General features: G+C 39.0%; 1 protein-coding gene across 2 annotated transcripts in view; it reads left to right on the forward strand.

Annotated features, from left to right (window-relative positions):
- Positions 1 to 12,954, forward strand: part of rexo1 (REX1, RNA exonuclease 1 homolog) — a 120,621-nt gene that overhangs the window by 90,680 nt on the left and 16,987 nt on the right. The window contains exons 13-14 of one of the 2 annotated variants that reach the window (XM_051934975.1): positions 2,700 to 2,815; positions 8,713 to 9,116. In XM_051934975.1, the coding sequence (XP_051790935.1) occupies positions 2,700 to 2,815; positions 8,713 to 8,734 (138 nt within the window). In that variant the 3' untranslated portion in view covers positions 8,735 to 9,116. The other variant, XM_028816620.2, reaches the window with a different exon arrangement.

The following is a 12,954-nucleotide window of genomic DNA, read 5'->3' on the forward strand; positions in this document are numbered from 1 at the left end:
AGCAACAGACCTGCATTGTTAATCTCTCCTCATACACACCAAATGAAGCAGAGATGTCGGTACTTACAAAGGGACTCTCATATTGTCCTGCAAAGCCCATTGACAACATCAGACTCTGCAGTGATATGGAAGAATTCTTCAGAAAACTCAGACTAAAAGAATTCTTCCACAAGAAAGAAAACAGTAACACACAGGAACCAACAACAAGCAGTTACAACAACCCCACCAATAAATCCACATGGACACCAGAAGCTGGCAGAAACTCTTCCATGGATAATTATATAGACTGCTTCCGACAGAGAGTGAAAACAGGAATCTTAAACAGGCAACAAAATCGGATAGAAAAAATTACTAGGGATGAGCGGAGAGCCATACATTCACTAAGGGAAAATACAGAAATCATTATCAAACCAGCAGACAAAGATGGTGCTTTAGTCATCATGAACACATCAGATTACATACAGGAGGCACAAAGACAATTGTCCAATACTATGCATTATTACAAACTGCAAGAAGACCCAACAGATCTCTACAAAAAGGAACTAAAAAAAATAGTAAGTAGCTTTCCTCTTGACATCAGGGATCATGTAAACAGTTTAATTCCTGAGAACTCCAAAATGGAGAACTTCTACATGCTTCCTAAAATCCACAAAGAAGGGAACCCAGGAAGGCCTATAATCTCAGGAATTGGCTCCCTTACAGAAAATGTTTCTGGTTGGGTGGAGCACATCCTTAAATCCCTCACCCGTAATACAACCAGCTACATCCAGGACACCACTGACTTCTGCTTTAGGCCCCTTACCTGAGGGAACCTTACTGGCCACAATGGATGTTGAGGCACTTTACACTATCATCATCCCCCATGATGATGGCATATTGGCATGTGAAATGTACCTCAAACAACATGATTTACCCACAAAGTCAGTAATAGAAATGATAAAATTCACTCTGACACATAATCTATTCTGTTTTGGACAGGATTGCTACTTGCAACAAATGGGGACTGCAATGGGATGTCGGTTTGCATCTCACTATGCAAATCTTTTTATGGCAAAATTGGAGGAAGATTTCATGTCAATGTGCATCGTAAAACCAATGTTGTATCTCCGTTACATAGATGACATCTTCATAATCTGGACTGCCAGTGAAAAGGACCTCCTCTATTTTCATAATGAATATAATTGTTTTCACCCCAACATAAAGCTGAAGCTGAATTACTCAAAAACAGAAGTCAGCTTCCTTGACACCACCTTTCTGAAAGACAGGCACCCTTGTAACTTCTGTTTTTCACAAACCGACAGACAGACGGACCTACCTGAAAAGTGATAGCTTCCACCCCAAGCATATAAGGCGCTCCATTATTTTCAGCCAAGCAATACGGTACAATCGTATTTGCTCAGACCCGACAGACCGGGATCAACAACTGCAGGAGCTCAGACAAGATTTCATCAGACAAGGTTACACCCCGAAAACAACAGACACTCAAATAAGAAGAGCTACTTCCATACCCAGAGACAACCTTCTGGAATATAAAAACAAAGACAACAAGGATCGCATCCCCCTTGTTGTCACCTACAACCCACATCTTGAAACACTTCGAAAAATGATAAAAGAACTTCAGCCAATGCTAAACAATGACCAAACACTAAAAAATGTATTTCCTGAACCTCCCCTCCTGGCATACAGACAACCACCAAACCTTTAATTGTCCGAGGCTCCCTAAGTGAACCAACAGAAAATGGCACATCTCCATGCCTACAGAAAAGATGCAAAACATGTGCCCACATCTATGATACATACCGTATAGTTATACCACACTGCCGACTTGAACATCACATCAAGGGATCATTTTCCTGCAGATCATCTAATGTAGTCTACCTAATTTTCTGCATGAAATGTCCTGACACTGCACTCTATGTGAGAGAAACTGGACAAACACTCCGCCAGAGAATGAATTTACACAGGTGCCACATTAAACATGGCAACACAGATGTTCCTGTAGCGGCCCACTTCAACAGCCATGGACACTGTGAGAAGGACTTTAAAGTCACAGTGCTTATGGGCATCTTCAAAACACAGCAAGAGAGAAAAGAATGGGAAGTTAAACTCATGCTAAAATTTAATACTTTACAACATGGATTGAATAAAGACAAGAGTTTTATGGCCAGATATGAGGATTGTTTACATCTCTCAGAATGACAGACCACCTGTCTACAGACCCACGTTGTTTTGAAAAAACTCATTACAAACTTCAAAAGACTTTGTTGGACAGTTATCTTATCCAGAGATCTTGACAATACATTGTTCTTTTCTCTCTTGTTAAATTAACCCTAGCATGAATGAATCTATTAATTTTTTACATTCAAAATTTCTCATTTAAATATTTACCAATGTTGTTTCTTGTCCTAGAGCGTGTATATAAACATAGGAAACTCCAGTTTCTGTATTACATCTTGCCTGAAGAAGGGGCCTGAGTTGCCTCGAAAGCTTGCATATTGTAATCTTTTTAGTTAGCCAATAAAAGGTGTCATTTTGCTTGGCTTTTCTCTACATTCATAATGGCTAACACGGTACAACACCCTAGTACTACTTAAATTTCATGAAATTCTTGTATATTTTGAATTGACAAAAGTACAGTACTTATTTTGCTTTTCTGGGCCATTTAATGGCTGCTTCTCTATCTGTTTCTGTCTTCACAGTGCTACACAAGGCATGGGCTCGAGCTCACGCGGATCACAGTGATTAACACAGACCTCAAGGTGGTCTATGATACATTTGTGAAGCCTGACAGCAAAGTGGTGGATTATAACACAAGGTAAAGTGTATGAGAATGAGAGTGAGAATGCATGCACACACACATTTAATTCGCTTTTACTCCTCCTTGTGCTGGTTTCCTGTTGTATTGCTTGATTGTTAAAGATCTGGTATCTTGTTCAAAGGACTACCTGGTACTTTCAGTTAATCACAGTCTTCTTCTGACATTATAATTTGATTAACATTGTCTTCTCTATTTAAATTTCATAGGAAGAGTATTTATACTCCAAACTCTGAGACCAGTGTAAACAATTGTAGTTATTCAGACACAGGGGATTAAAGGCAGAGGAACTTCCAATAAAGGTGGGATGTTTTGGAAAGAAATGCTGGACAATAATGAACTTGTAAATAGATTTCAATTTGACCAAAATAAAATAATATACTTAACAAATCCTGTATGTCATGTGATTTCTTCCATCTATGTGAAGAAAAGATGCGCTGTCAGCTGAAACGAAAATGTTAGTAACATTGTTTTTTGAGCACAGGGAAAATGCAGCTTTGCGATATCAGTGATTTGGTTATTTCACAACCAACCATTTCTTGAATTTTTCACCAGTTTTCGAATGCCCTTACAATGCGTATGGTAATATGAAGATATATATATTTCCCCACCACTCTACATGAGGTAATGTTAAAGCAAGCTGCATTCTTGCAAATCACTGTTTTTTTTTCTGGAGCAGTTGGTGTGACTGATGGCACACACTTCAAGATCATTCACCCAAGTGTGTATGAGCATGCGTATAAGAAATGCCAGAAAAAGAACTGCCATGTGGGTATGTGCCATGGCTAACAGGAAAATTACATTGGTGACATCTTCTGAGAGTGAAGCATGTTGCACAAGCCAAGCAAATGTGCCTCTACTGCAGGATATACAATGCAGGCGTGACAGACATGGAGACTGTGATTATAAGAAGGAAAAGAGTGCATGAACCACCTTTCTTTGAGGACCAGATGTCCAAGTTTTTCCTAGCTATTATCATTACTATTATCTTCATGGTGGAGCCTTAGCGTTGGTATCAGAAAAGTACAAAACTCCTTCATGGGTACCACTTTGTAGTTCTGAGTGCCGTAAAATTGTGACTTTATTCATTCTCAGACATGGCCTCCTATTCCATTCTGGTTGTAGGATGCTTCATAACTACTTTCCATGTTCTACTCTGGGGTCAAACAAATTCTTATCCTATTCAGTGTTTCGTACAATTCCAAGGAGTAATTCGGAGACTCCCAGTAAATGTGAGAACAGTTTATGGGATTGTGTTAAATATTTACTGCACAAGTTCCTCTGTTAAAGTTCTTATTTTTTGTGTTATTTAATCCATAGTTCAGTTTTGTGAGTTTGAACATTTATTAAAACAGTCTCCTAGCGATGTTTGGATTGGTAGGCCACTGATCTAAATTGGACGATTTTCACTAAAAATAAGACTTGATTGATGAATTGGCCGATCATAAAAAAAACCATCTTTTCAGCCCCTACTTTTCTTAGCCTTGCAGCAATTTAGTTGCAGTGCTCCTTTACGTGGGGTGGAGAAATTGTCCTCTGCAATTAGACAAATGGCAAGGAAAGCTACTTTACTGAATTCAGGATTTTTTATTTTGTCCTTTAAATTAAAACTGACACCGTTTGAGTTTGGATAGCAAGCTTGTTTTAAGTGCAGCAGCTTACATTTTCAACTGGAAAAAGAAAAGATAAAGACTAAATTAAAATTGCTGCTTAGTTAACAACAGCCTAGTTATTTTAACAGAAAAGTGTCTCTCTTATTGATAAATCTGTTAAGTACGTTAGTCTTTTATCTTCTTGATAAATAATTTATGAACATTTAATACATTTGCAGCATTTTAAAAGTTTTATCTGTACTGTGTTAGTTGCTGTGTGTCATACAGTATGTTTTTGTAAGGAACTGGGGAAGAAATGTTTTAATAATTTTTACTTTCTGAAACTTTAGTCTCCTTCAAAGTATCGTCCATGTGAATGAATGCACTTGTCCCAACGTTTTTTCCACTGGTGGAAACCATTTTGGTATTACTGAAGAGGAATGTAGTCCAAGGCCTGCAGCGATTTATTTATTTTTTTCTTTGACTTTCCTCCACGGTACAAAAAACATTTTCCTTTGAGTTCTTTTTTCATATGCAGGAACATGAAAAAGACATTTCCCCTTGTTTGAAAGGCAAAAACCACTCGTAGACCTGTGTTTTACTTAACGGTTCCTCTTTAAAAGCAGTTTCGAGCATCACTATAGTTTCAGAAGCTGTCGGCGTATGGTGGATAATGAAATCCAACCCCGGGGTTCCTGGCGATGATTCAGCAGTCGTGAATCCGGTGGAATGAGAAACAAACAGGGTTCAAGGTGCGATGTGAAAAATAGCAGGAAATGATGGTTTGTTGTCGTTAAATGAAATCTCCGTCTTTCTCCTTCCTCCATTCTTTTCCTCTTTCCCTCCTGATCGTTTAAATAGTAATGAACCGGATGTAACAATGTGAACTGGTGTTTTCCATCCTGGGGCTGCGGTCTCTCTCCCTCTGCACTTATGGGGACAACATTCACTGACGTACATGTAACGAATAGTGATGGGTCGTTCTTGAACGTTTCGTTCATTTTGAACGAATCTTTAATGTGACTCAGGAAGAACGAGTCGTCTCATGGGAGTGATTCGTTCAGTCGCGCATGCTCATTTGCGCAACTTCATAAGCTTAACCAACTCAGTCTGAGCTGGAAACAGAATTGATTAGTTCATCTCTCGAGTCTTCGGGTTTGAGTCGTTCGTTCATCACGTGACAGCCCCATAAGCTTAACCTATGCAGTCTGATCCGGAAAGAGAATTGATTAGTTCATTCCTCGAGTCGTTCGTTCTTTTGTCACGTGACCACTTACCGGCTCAGCACCTCAGTCAAATACTAACATAAAATTCCATTTGTTGTATGTTGGATCATATTTAGAAATTATCATAAAATTATCAAAAATGTCTAAAACGCATTTTCTTATAAATAAAAAAGGTCTGTCAATTTCTGTCACTATGATTTTGTTACTGTTTCTTGAGGATCTGTGGTGTGTTATTTTATAAATAAATAATACTGTTACAAATAAATTATTGATTAATTTGTCCTTTTATTGTCTTTGTCTATCAGTAAAGTAAACAAACACTAGGCTATATAATAAAATAATCCAAGCCTACAATTACAAAGTACTTATAGTTAATAATCGTACACTATTCTATAGCAGTGTTCATTTTTACTCCAATTTTGAGTTTCCTGGTATAATAATTGTTTTTCCTATGCAGACTTAACATATTGATCTAACATTTGTATAAAAAGATTGGTCAAAAAGGACATAATGACAAAGTAAAAGCAAATAACATTTTGAATTTGAATGAATAAGGTTAGTTTAAAATATTAAGGTTACGATAACTTAAACTTCAAGTTGTAACCCAAAATGAAATAAAAACTGGAGAGTTAAAGTCATTTACAATCCAACATACAACAAAATGGAATTTTACGTTAGTATTTGACTGAGGTACTGAGCCGGTAAGTGGTCACGTGACAAAAGAACGAACGACTTGAAAGACTCGAGGAATGAACTAATCAATTCTTTTTCTGGCTCAGACTGCCTTGGTTAGCTAATTGGGCTGTCACGTGATGAACGAACGACTCAAACCCGAAAACTTGTCAGATAAGAGGCGAGGTGAGCGAATCATAGACTAAAGACCCAGGTAAACAATGAATTAATATTTTCTGTTTCTTATAGCATTATAGTTTTGTCTTGTTTGTAGTGTGATCAACATTTGTGTAAGCAGTAGATGTGTTAGGGAGGTAACAGGTAACATTTTAATTATATTTTGCTAAAATGAACGAAATGACTCGAAAAAGGATTCGTTCATTTTGCTGAACGAGACTCAAAGGTCCGAGTCGGTAAAATGATCCGAACTTCCCATCACTAGTAACGAACAGTAAACAGGACGATGGAAACAACACGCACTCAGCCCATACATTGAATACACTATTACTATGTAGCCCCGCTACAAAATGAAACATTATGACAAGCGTTTTATTTTCTTTTATGCCATATGTATTATGGATACATATTTTTGTACATATTTTATTAAAGTATGTATTTTAAGGAAATTTTATTTAAGTATTTTTATGGTCGCTAAACAATAACCCTACAGAATTTTATTTTGTTAATAAAAAATGAACAGTTAACAGCTGTGATCTGTAGTTTTATTATAAGAATACATCTTAATATAGGACATAAGGCTTTTGTGCATCTAGTTTTGCAGGAGCTTAGTGTAAAAAGTTTTTTTTAAAAAAAAAAAATAATTGGAATCGGCCAATCAAGTAACATAAAATTATGTTACTGAAAAGTATTGGTATTGGTATCGGTATCGGTGATCGGTATTGACCTTAAAAGCCTGATCAGAGCATCCCTACAATCTTCCATATGACTTGTTTCAATTACCGTACGCATGCCACTGTTAACTAAAGTGTCAAGAGTGTAAAAATGTTGGACCAAGACCGTGCATGTACAGACCATGAACCATGTTTCACATCTTCCTGCTTCAGCTGCCAACAACTGACATTGTGTTTACATCAGTTGTAGGATGTCATTGTTTCCAAGACACAACCCATTGTAAGAGAGAATCCATCCATCCATTTTCCAACCCGCTGAATCCGAACACAGGGTCACGGGGGTCTGCTGGAGCCAATCCCAGCCAACACAGGGCACAAATTAGGAACCAATCCAGGGCAGGGTGCCAACCCACCACAGGACACACACACAAACACACCCACCCACACACCAAGCACTCACTAGGGCCAATTTAGAATCGCCAATCTACCTAACCAGCATGTCTTTGGACTGTGGGAGGAAACCCACGCAGACACGGGGAGAACATGCAAACTCCACGCAGGAAGGACCCGGGAAGCGAACCCAGGTCCCCAGGTCTCCCAACTGTGAGGCAGCAGCGCTGCCCACTGCGCCACCGTGCCGCCTGTAAGTGAGAATAAGATGTAAAAATTGTGCGTCTTAGAATCAAGTGAGTAATGTATGAGGTGGTACCCAGAAATAACCGGAATCTGTACCTGGCGCGCAATCTCGACTTAGTTGTGAATTTCACCGCTAGGTGTAGCACACTTACAATATTCTGTGGCAGTCTACCAAGTGGTGTTGCTCTGATCGTTCGTATGCCATTCCATGTTGGTTTTTCTTGGTTCTTATTAAACGTGTTCTGTTTTTTTTTTGACACGAGTCTGCATTAAATTTTGTTTTCTCTTCGGGAAAGCAGCTGCTGAAACTGTAGTGATGCTTGAAACTACTTTTAAAGATGAACCTTTAAGTAAAACACAGGTCTACGAGTTGTTTTCACATTTTAAACGAGGGGAAATGTCACTTGAAGACCAACCGAGATCTGGCCGACCTTCCACGATTAGGAATGATGAAAATCTTGAAAAAGTTTTCAATGCAATTTACGAAGATCGTCGTCAGACTATTGAAGAGATTACTGAATTGACTTGTGTGTGTCTCTTGGAGTTCTTGCCACCTTCCCTACTTGCCCGATCTTTGCTCCATGTGACTTTTTCTTGTTCCCGCAAATGAAAAAAGAACTCAAAGGAAAGCGTTTTTGTACCGTGGTGGAAGTCAAAGAAAAATCGCAATTCAGCAATTTCAAAAATGTTTCCGCCAGTGGGAAAACCATTAGAACAAGTGCATTCATTCACATGGAGAGTACTTTGAAGGAGACTAAAGTTTCAGTAAGTAAAAATTATTAAAACAATTTTTTTTTCTCAATTCCAGTTATTTTTGGGTACCCCCTCGTATATGCAAACAGTTCTTCTCTGTATACATACTATTAAAGTGCCTTGATAGTATTCTATCTAAAAAATAAATGTTTTTGTTTGTTTGTCAGGATGAACTGTCCCTTAAAATAAAGGTCATTAGGATCTGCATCAGTCTGGCGTGATGGCCTTTCATTTTATCCATATTTGTTCTAGCTGTAAAGACTTTCTGTCAGCATCTTTGCTTCTTGCATGCATGGCTGAACTTGTCCTCCTCCTTTTGAAATCGCAGCAACTTAAACAGCAAAAAAGCCAGTTGTGTGTTTTTTGTAGCACTGAGTGACATCGGATGATAATGTGACAATAATTTCTCTTTTGCTGTAGCATTTCATCCAAGTCCAAAAATTTCTATATCTAACTATTGTTTTCCCAGCTTCTGTCACTTTAAGCAAGATTGAAGCCAGTGTTCACCCGTGGAATTTTGACTTTGAATTTGTGTTGTCCAATGAATACCATATGTTGCTTTTATATGTTTGTACACTAGGTTTTCTGGGGTGACGGAAGAAGATCTTGAAAACACAACTATCACAATCAGGGATGTGCAAGCCGTACTTCTGAGCATGTTCTGCTCAGACTCCATCTTGATTGGGCACAGCCTGGAGAGTGACCTTTTTGCACTGAAGGTGATTACAATTGTATGACAGAAAGTGAGTTGTTGACTACAGAAATTGGGGCATTGGGGCTCTAAGTGTTTTACCTGTATAAGCTATACGTGTTTTCAGATTTTTGTTTAGTAAGTTGTTTCTCTTTTTTTGTACTCTTTATGGGCCTTTTCTCTTTGGGACATGTCTTAAGGTTTCCTGTACTGTTGACATGGCTTCTCATCATAACATTTTTCCAACACAGTCGATAGCTATGCCCCCCTAGAGACTCGTAATGGTTTCCTTCATAACTGTGGGAAATAAAAGCAGTTGATCTGAATTTGAACACCATTACAACATGCACTCTGTAACCTACACTATAAGCATACGCTCAAGTATAATGACGTCCTAAATAAAGCTCATAATGTTTTGCTACTTGAGGGAATTCCAGAGCCCTTTTTACAAAAAAAAAAAAGAATTAAACAACTTCTTACTTCATATGCTCATAGCTCTGTGAAACATTATGAAATGTTCTCATTTATTTAAAACAACAAAATGCCAGCAGTTCTCTCCAGTCACTTCCTCTATTCTGAGGTCATTCATTCACATCAGACGCTTTCTAAAACATCACCTTCACCCTCACTAATTATTTTTCTGCCTCTATACTAATGGCAAATTGAACTTTCTTTTCATCCTGATGCTGCCCCTTCCTTTCTTTGTAAAGCCTGTTTATTGCATCCAGTCTGATCACTCATCTGATCAGCACATTACACTGGTCTACAAAAAAATATTTTTTGTTTGCTTCTGGGAACTTCAGAGCAGCTCTAAGTTTTCTACACTGATTTCATATATGAAATCGGAATTAAGCTAGCACGTCAGATTTTGAAATACACATCATTGACGTTTTGACACTTTTGAATATCAATATAATATATATCGCCACGATATCTGGACTTTGGACTCTGTCCCACCAAAATTGTTTTGATGTGTTTATTCTGAAAACAAACCAGAAGACGATACCAGAGACGCGTTAAAGCATCAATTTACCTCAATATAAAAGTGAGGTCAGTGTGCCCAAAAATGTTGGAGGCACTCGCTTTTGCGCTTGTACTGCAAATCCGTCTCTCTTTGCCAGAACCAACAGTAGTCACCCATTTTGCTCCGAGTGAATTTTCCCTGATATCAGTTTTCCATCACCAGTATATCTTAATGAAATCTTTCCCCATACTCCACTCTGACATCGCTTAGATTTGGTGGAAAAAAGTCAAGATGAGAATGTAAAAAATGCATCTTCAGTGACATTCGGGCTCCCGTAAGCTGATATACTTTCAGCAGGTTCTCCACAAGCTCAGTATAATTCTCTGCTCTGTGCTTGTCCAGAAAATTCTGGACAACCTGCATGAACAAGGGTGCTAAATCATTAGGCTTCAGTTTCTTTTTGAACTCGTCGTCCTCAAGCATCAGTTCACGGATTTCAGGGCCAACAAAAACGCCTTCCTTAATGTTGGCTTCACTTTTCTTGACACCAAACCTATTTCTTAAATGCTGAAATGCCTTGCCTTTACTGTCCAGTCACCCTAGTTGTCCAAGACCTGGAACATCATAACTAAAAAACAGGATGTGCTGGACGAAAACGGTTTTCAGATTTGGAGTCAGCAAGTGAAATTTGTTAAAGTACAGATGAAAGAATCCCAGTAGCAAAATGCTTGTTGACCAGTGATTAGCTTCTTGCTCTGTTCCACTTGTCCTTAAACATGTCCCTAATTCATCTTGATCTCCATTCCTGATAACTACAAACAAACTTCATGAATAAATGGGTTGTAGCTGAGTGAGAAGGGATTGGGATGGTAATCATCATCCCCAAAAAGAAGCCACTCCTTCACTGTAGTTAAGGAGTTATGCAACTGTGCCATGGCAAGGAGTTCAAGTGTTCTTTGCCGATGAACCTCAGGGTCTTATTCATAAGCTAGGGAAGAAGCAATTGGGTGACTGATTGTCAAATCGGTGCCACTTCAACAGTTTAATGAGCGTTGTCCCAAACTGGTAGTGAACTAAGACCTTTAGTAGATGCAGAAAGTATTCAGACCTCTTCACTTTTTACATTATTTAATGTGTTGCAGCTTTGTGCTAAAGTCATATTGATTTACTTTTTCCTTCGTCAAGCAACATACACCAGAATGACAAAGCAGAATTTTAGAAATTTGTGCAAATAAAAAACTGAAATATTGACACAAATATTCAGACTCTTTACTCAGTACTTCCCTGAAGTCCGTTTAACACAATTACAACCTATAGTCTCCTTGGGTCTCATGTGTCAAGCTTCAGTCGCCTGGATTTGGAGTTTTTCCACCATTCTTCTCTGCAGATCCTGTCAAGCTCTGTCAGTCTGGATAGAGAGCATTTGTAGACGGATGTTTTCTGGTCTCCCTAAAATTGTTAGATTGGGTTCAAGTTTGAGCTCCCGTTGGGCAACTCAAGATTTCCAGCGCTGACACTAAGCCACTCCTGTGCTGTCTTTGCTTAATCCTACAACAGTTGACGCCTTCAGCCCAGTCTAAGTTCCAAAGCGCTCTGGAGCAGGCTTTCAATAGGGATATCGCTTTACTTCGCCCAGTTCAGTTTTCGTTCAACCCTGACTAGTCTCCCAATCCCGGATGCTTTCCCTGGAGATGTGGGTTTGCATCCCACTTCTGATGAATGGGACAGAGTTTTGGCTTTGAGGCTAAGGATCTGTGCAGGTACCTGGAAGTTGTCGGTTCAAATCCCCTTTAATGCCAAAGGAGACCTTACTCTGCTGGGCCCTTGAGCAAGGCCCTTAACCTGCAATTACTCCAGTGCCACTGTACAATGGTTGACCTTGCACTTTGACCCCAAGGGCTATGTGAAATCTAACAAATCCCTAATACAAGAAATTGTATAAGGCGAAATAAAGAACAAAAAAGAAAAAACATGCCTCACCAATGGAATGCTATTGTGCAAGTAATGAGTGGTGCCTGGTTTCCTTGAGACAAGATGCTAAACAAATCTTGATTCTTACAGTCTGAGAATCCTTTAGGCCTTTTTGCAAACTTCCAAGTGGGTTTCAGTGTGTCTGTTACTGAGAAGGGACTTCTGTCTGACCCCTCTGTCATAAAGCCCAAATTTGTATTGGGTGTCCTTCTAGAAGTTTCTTCCACCTCCACACAAATTCTCTGGAGCTGAGCTGGAGTGATCATCAAATTCTTAGTCACCTCTCTTACCATGGCCCTTCCCTACAATCTCTCAGTTTGGTCAGCTCTAGGAGGAATTATGGTTGTTCCAATCTCATTCCTTTTCACAATTACGGAGGTTACAGTGCTCTTGGGAACCTTCAGTGCTGCAGACATTTTTCTGTAGCCTTCTGAAAGCCTGGGCCTCAACACCATCCCATCTCTAAGCTCTGTAGGCAAATTCTTTGACCTCAAGGCTCTACTGTGAGACATTCTATAGACAGGTATGCACCTTTCCTAATTAGTTCAAGCAGTTGAATTGACCACAGGTGGACTCCAAACAAGAAATAGAAACATCTCAGTGATGATCAGTAGAATGGGATGCAACCAAGCTAGATTTCAGGTGTCTCGGAGGGTCCGAATACTTGTGACAATGTGATATTTTTTTAAGAAATTTGCAAAAATTTCTAAATCCTGGGGGAGTTGTCCAGTTGACGTTGTTTTAGCATATAGTTAGAAGGCTTCTTTGGAGTGTCCGATGAAC

Source organism: Erpetoichthys calabaricus, chromosome 12 (genome assembly GCF_900747795.2).
Source record: "Erpetoichthys calabaricus chromosome 12, fErpCal1.3, whole genome shotgun sequence".
Taxonomy (NCBI): Eukaryota; Metazoa; Chordata; class Cladistia; order Polypteriformes; family Polypteridae; genus Erpetoichthys; species Erpetoichthys calabaricus.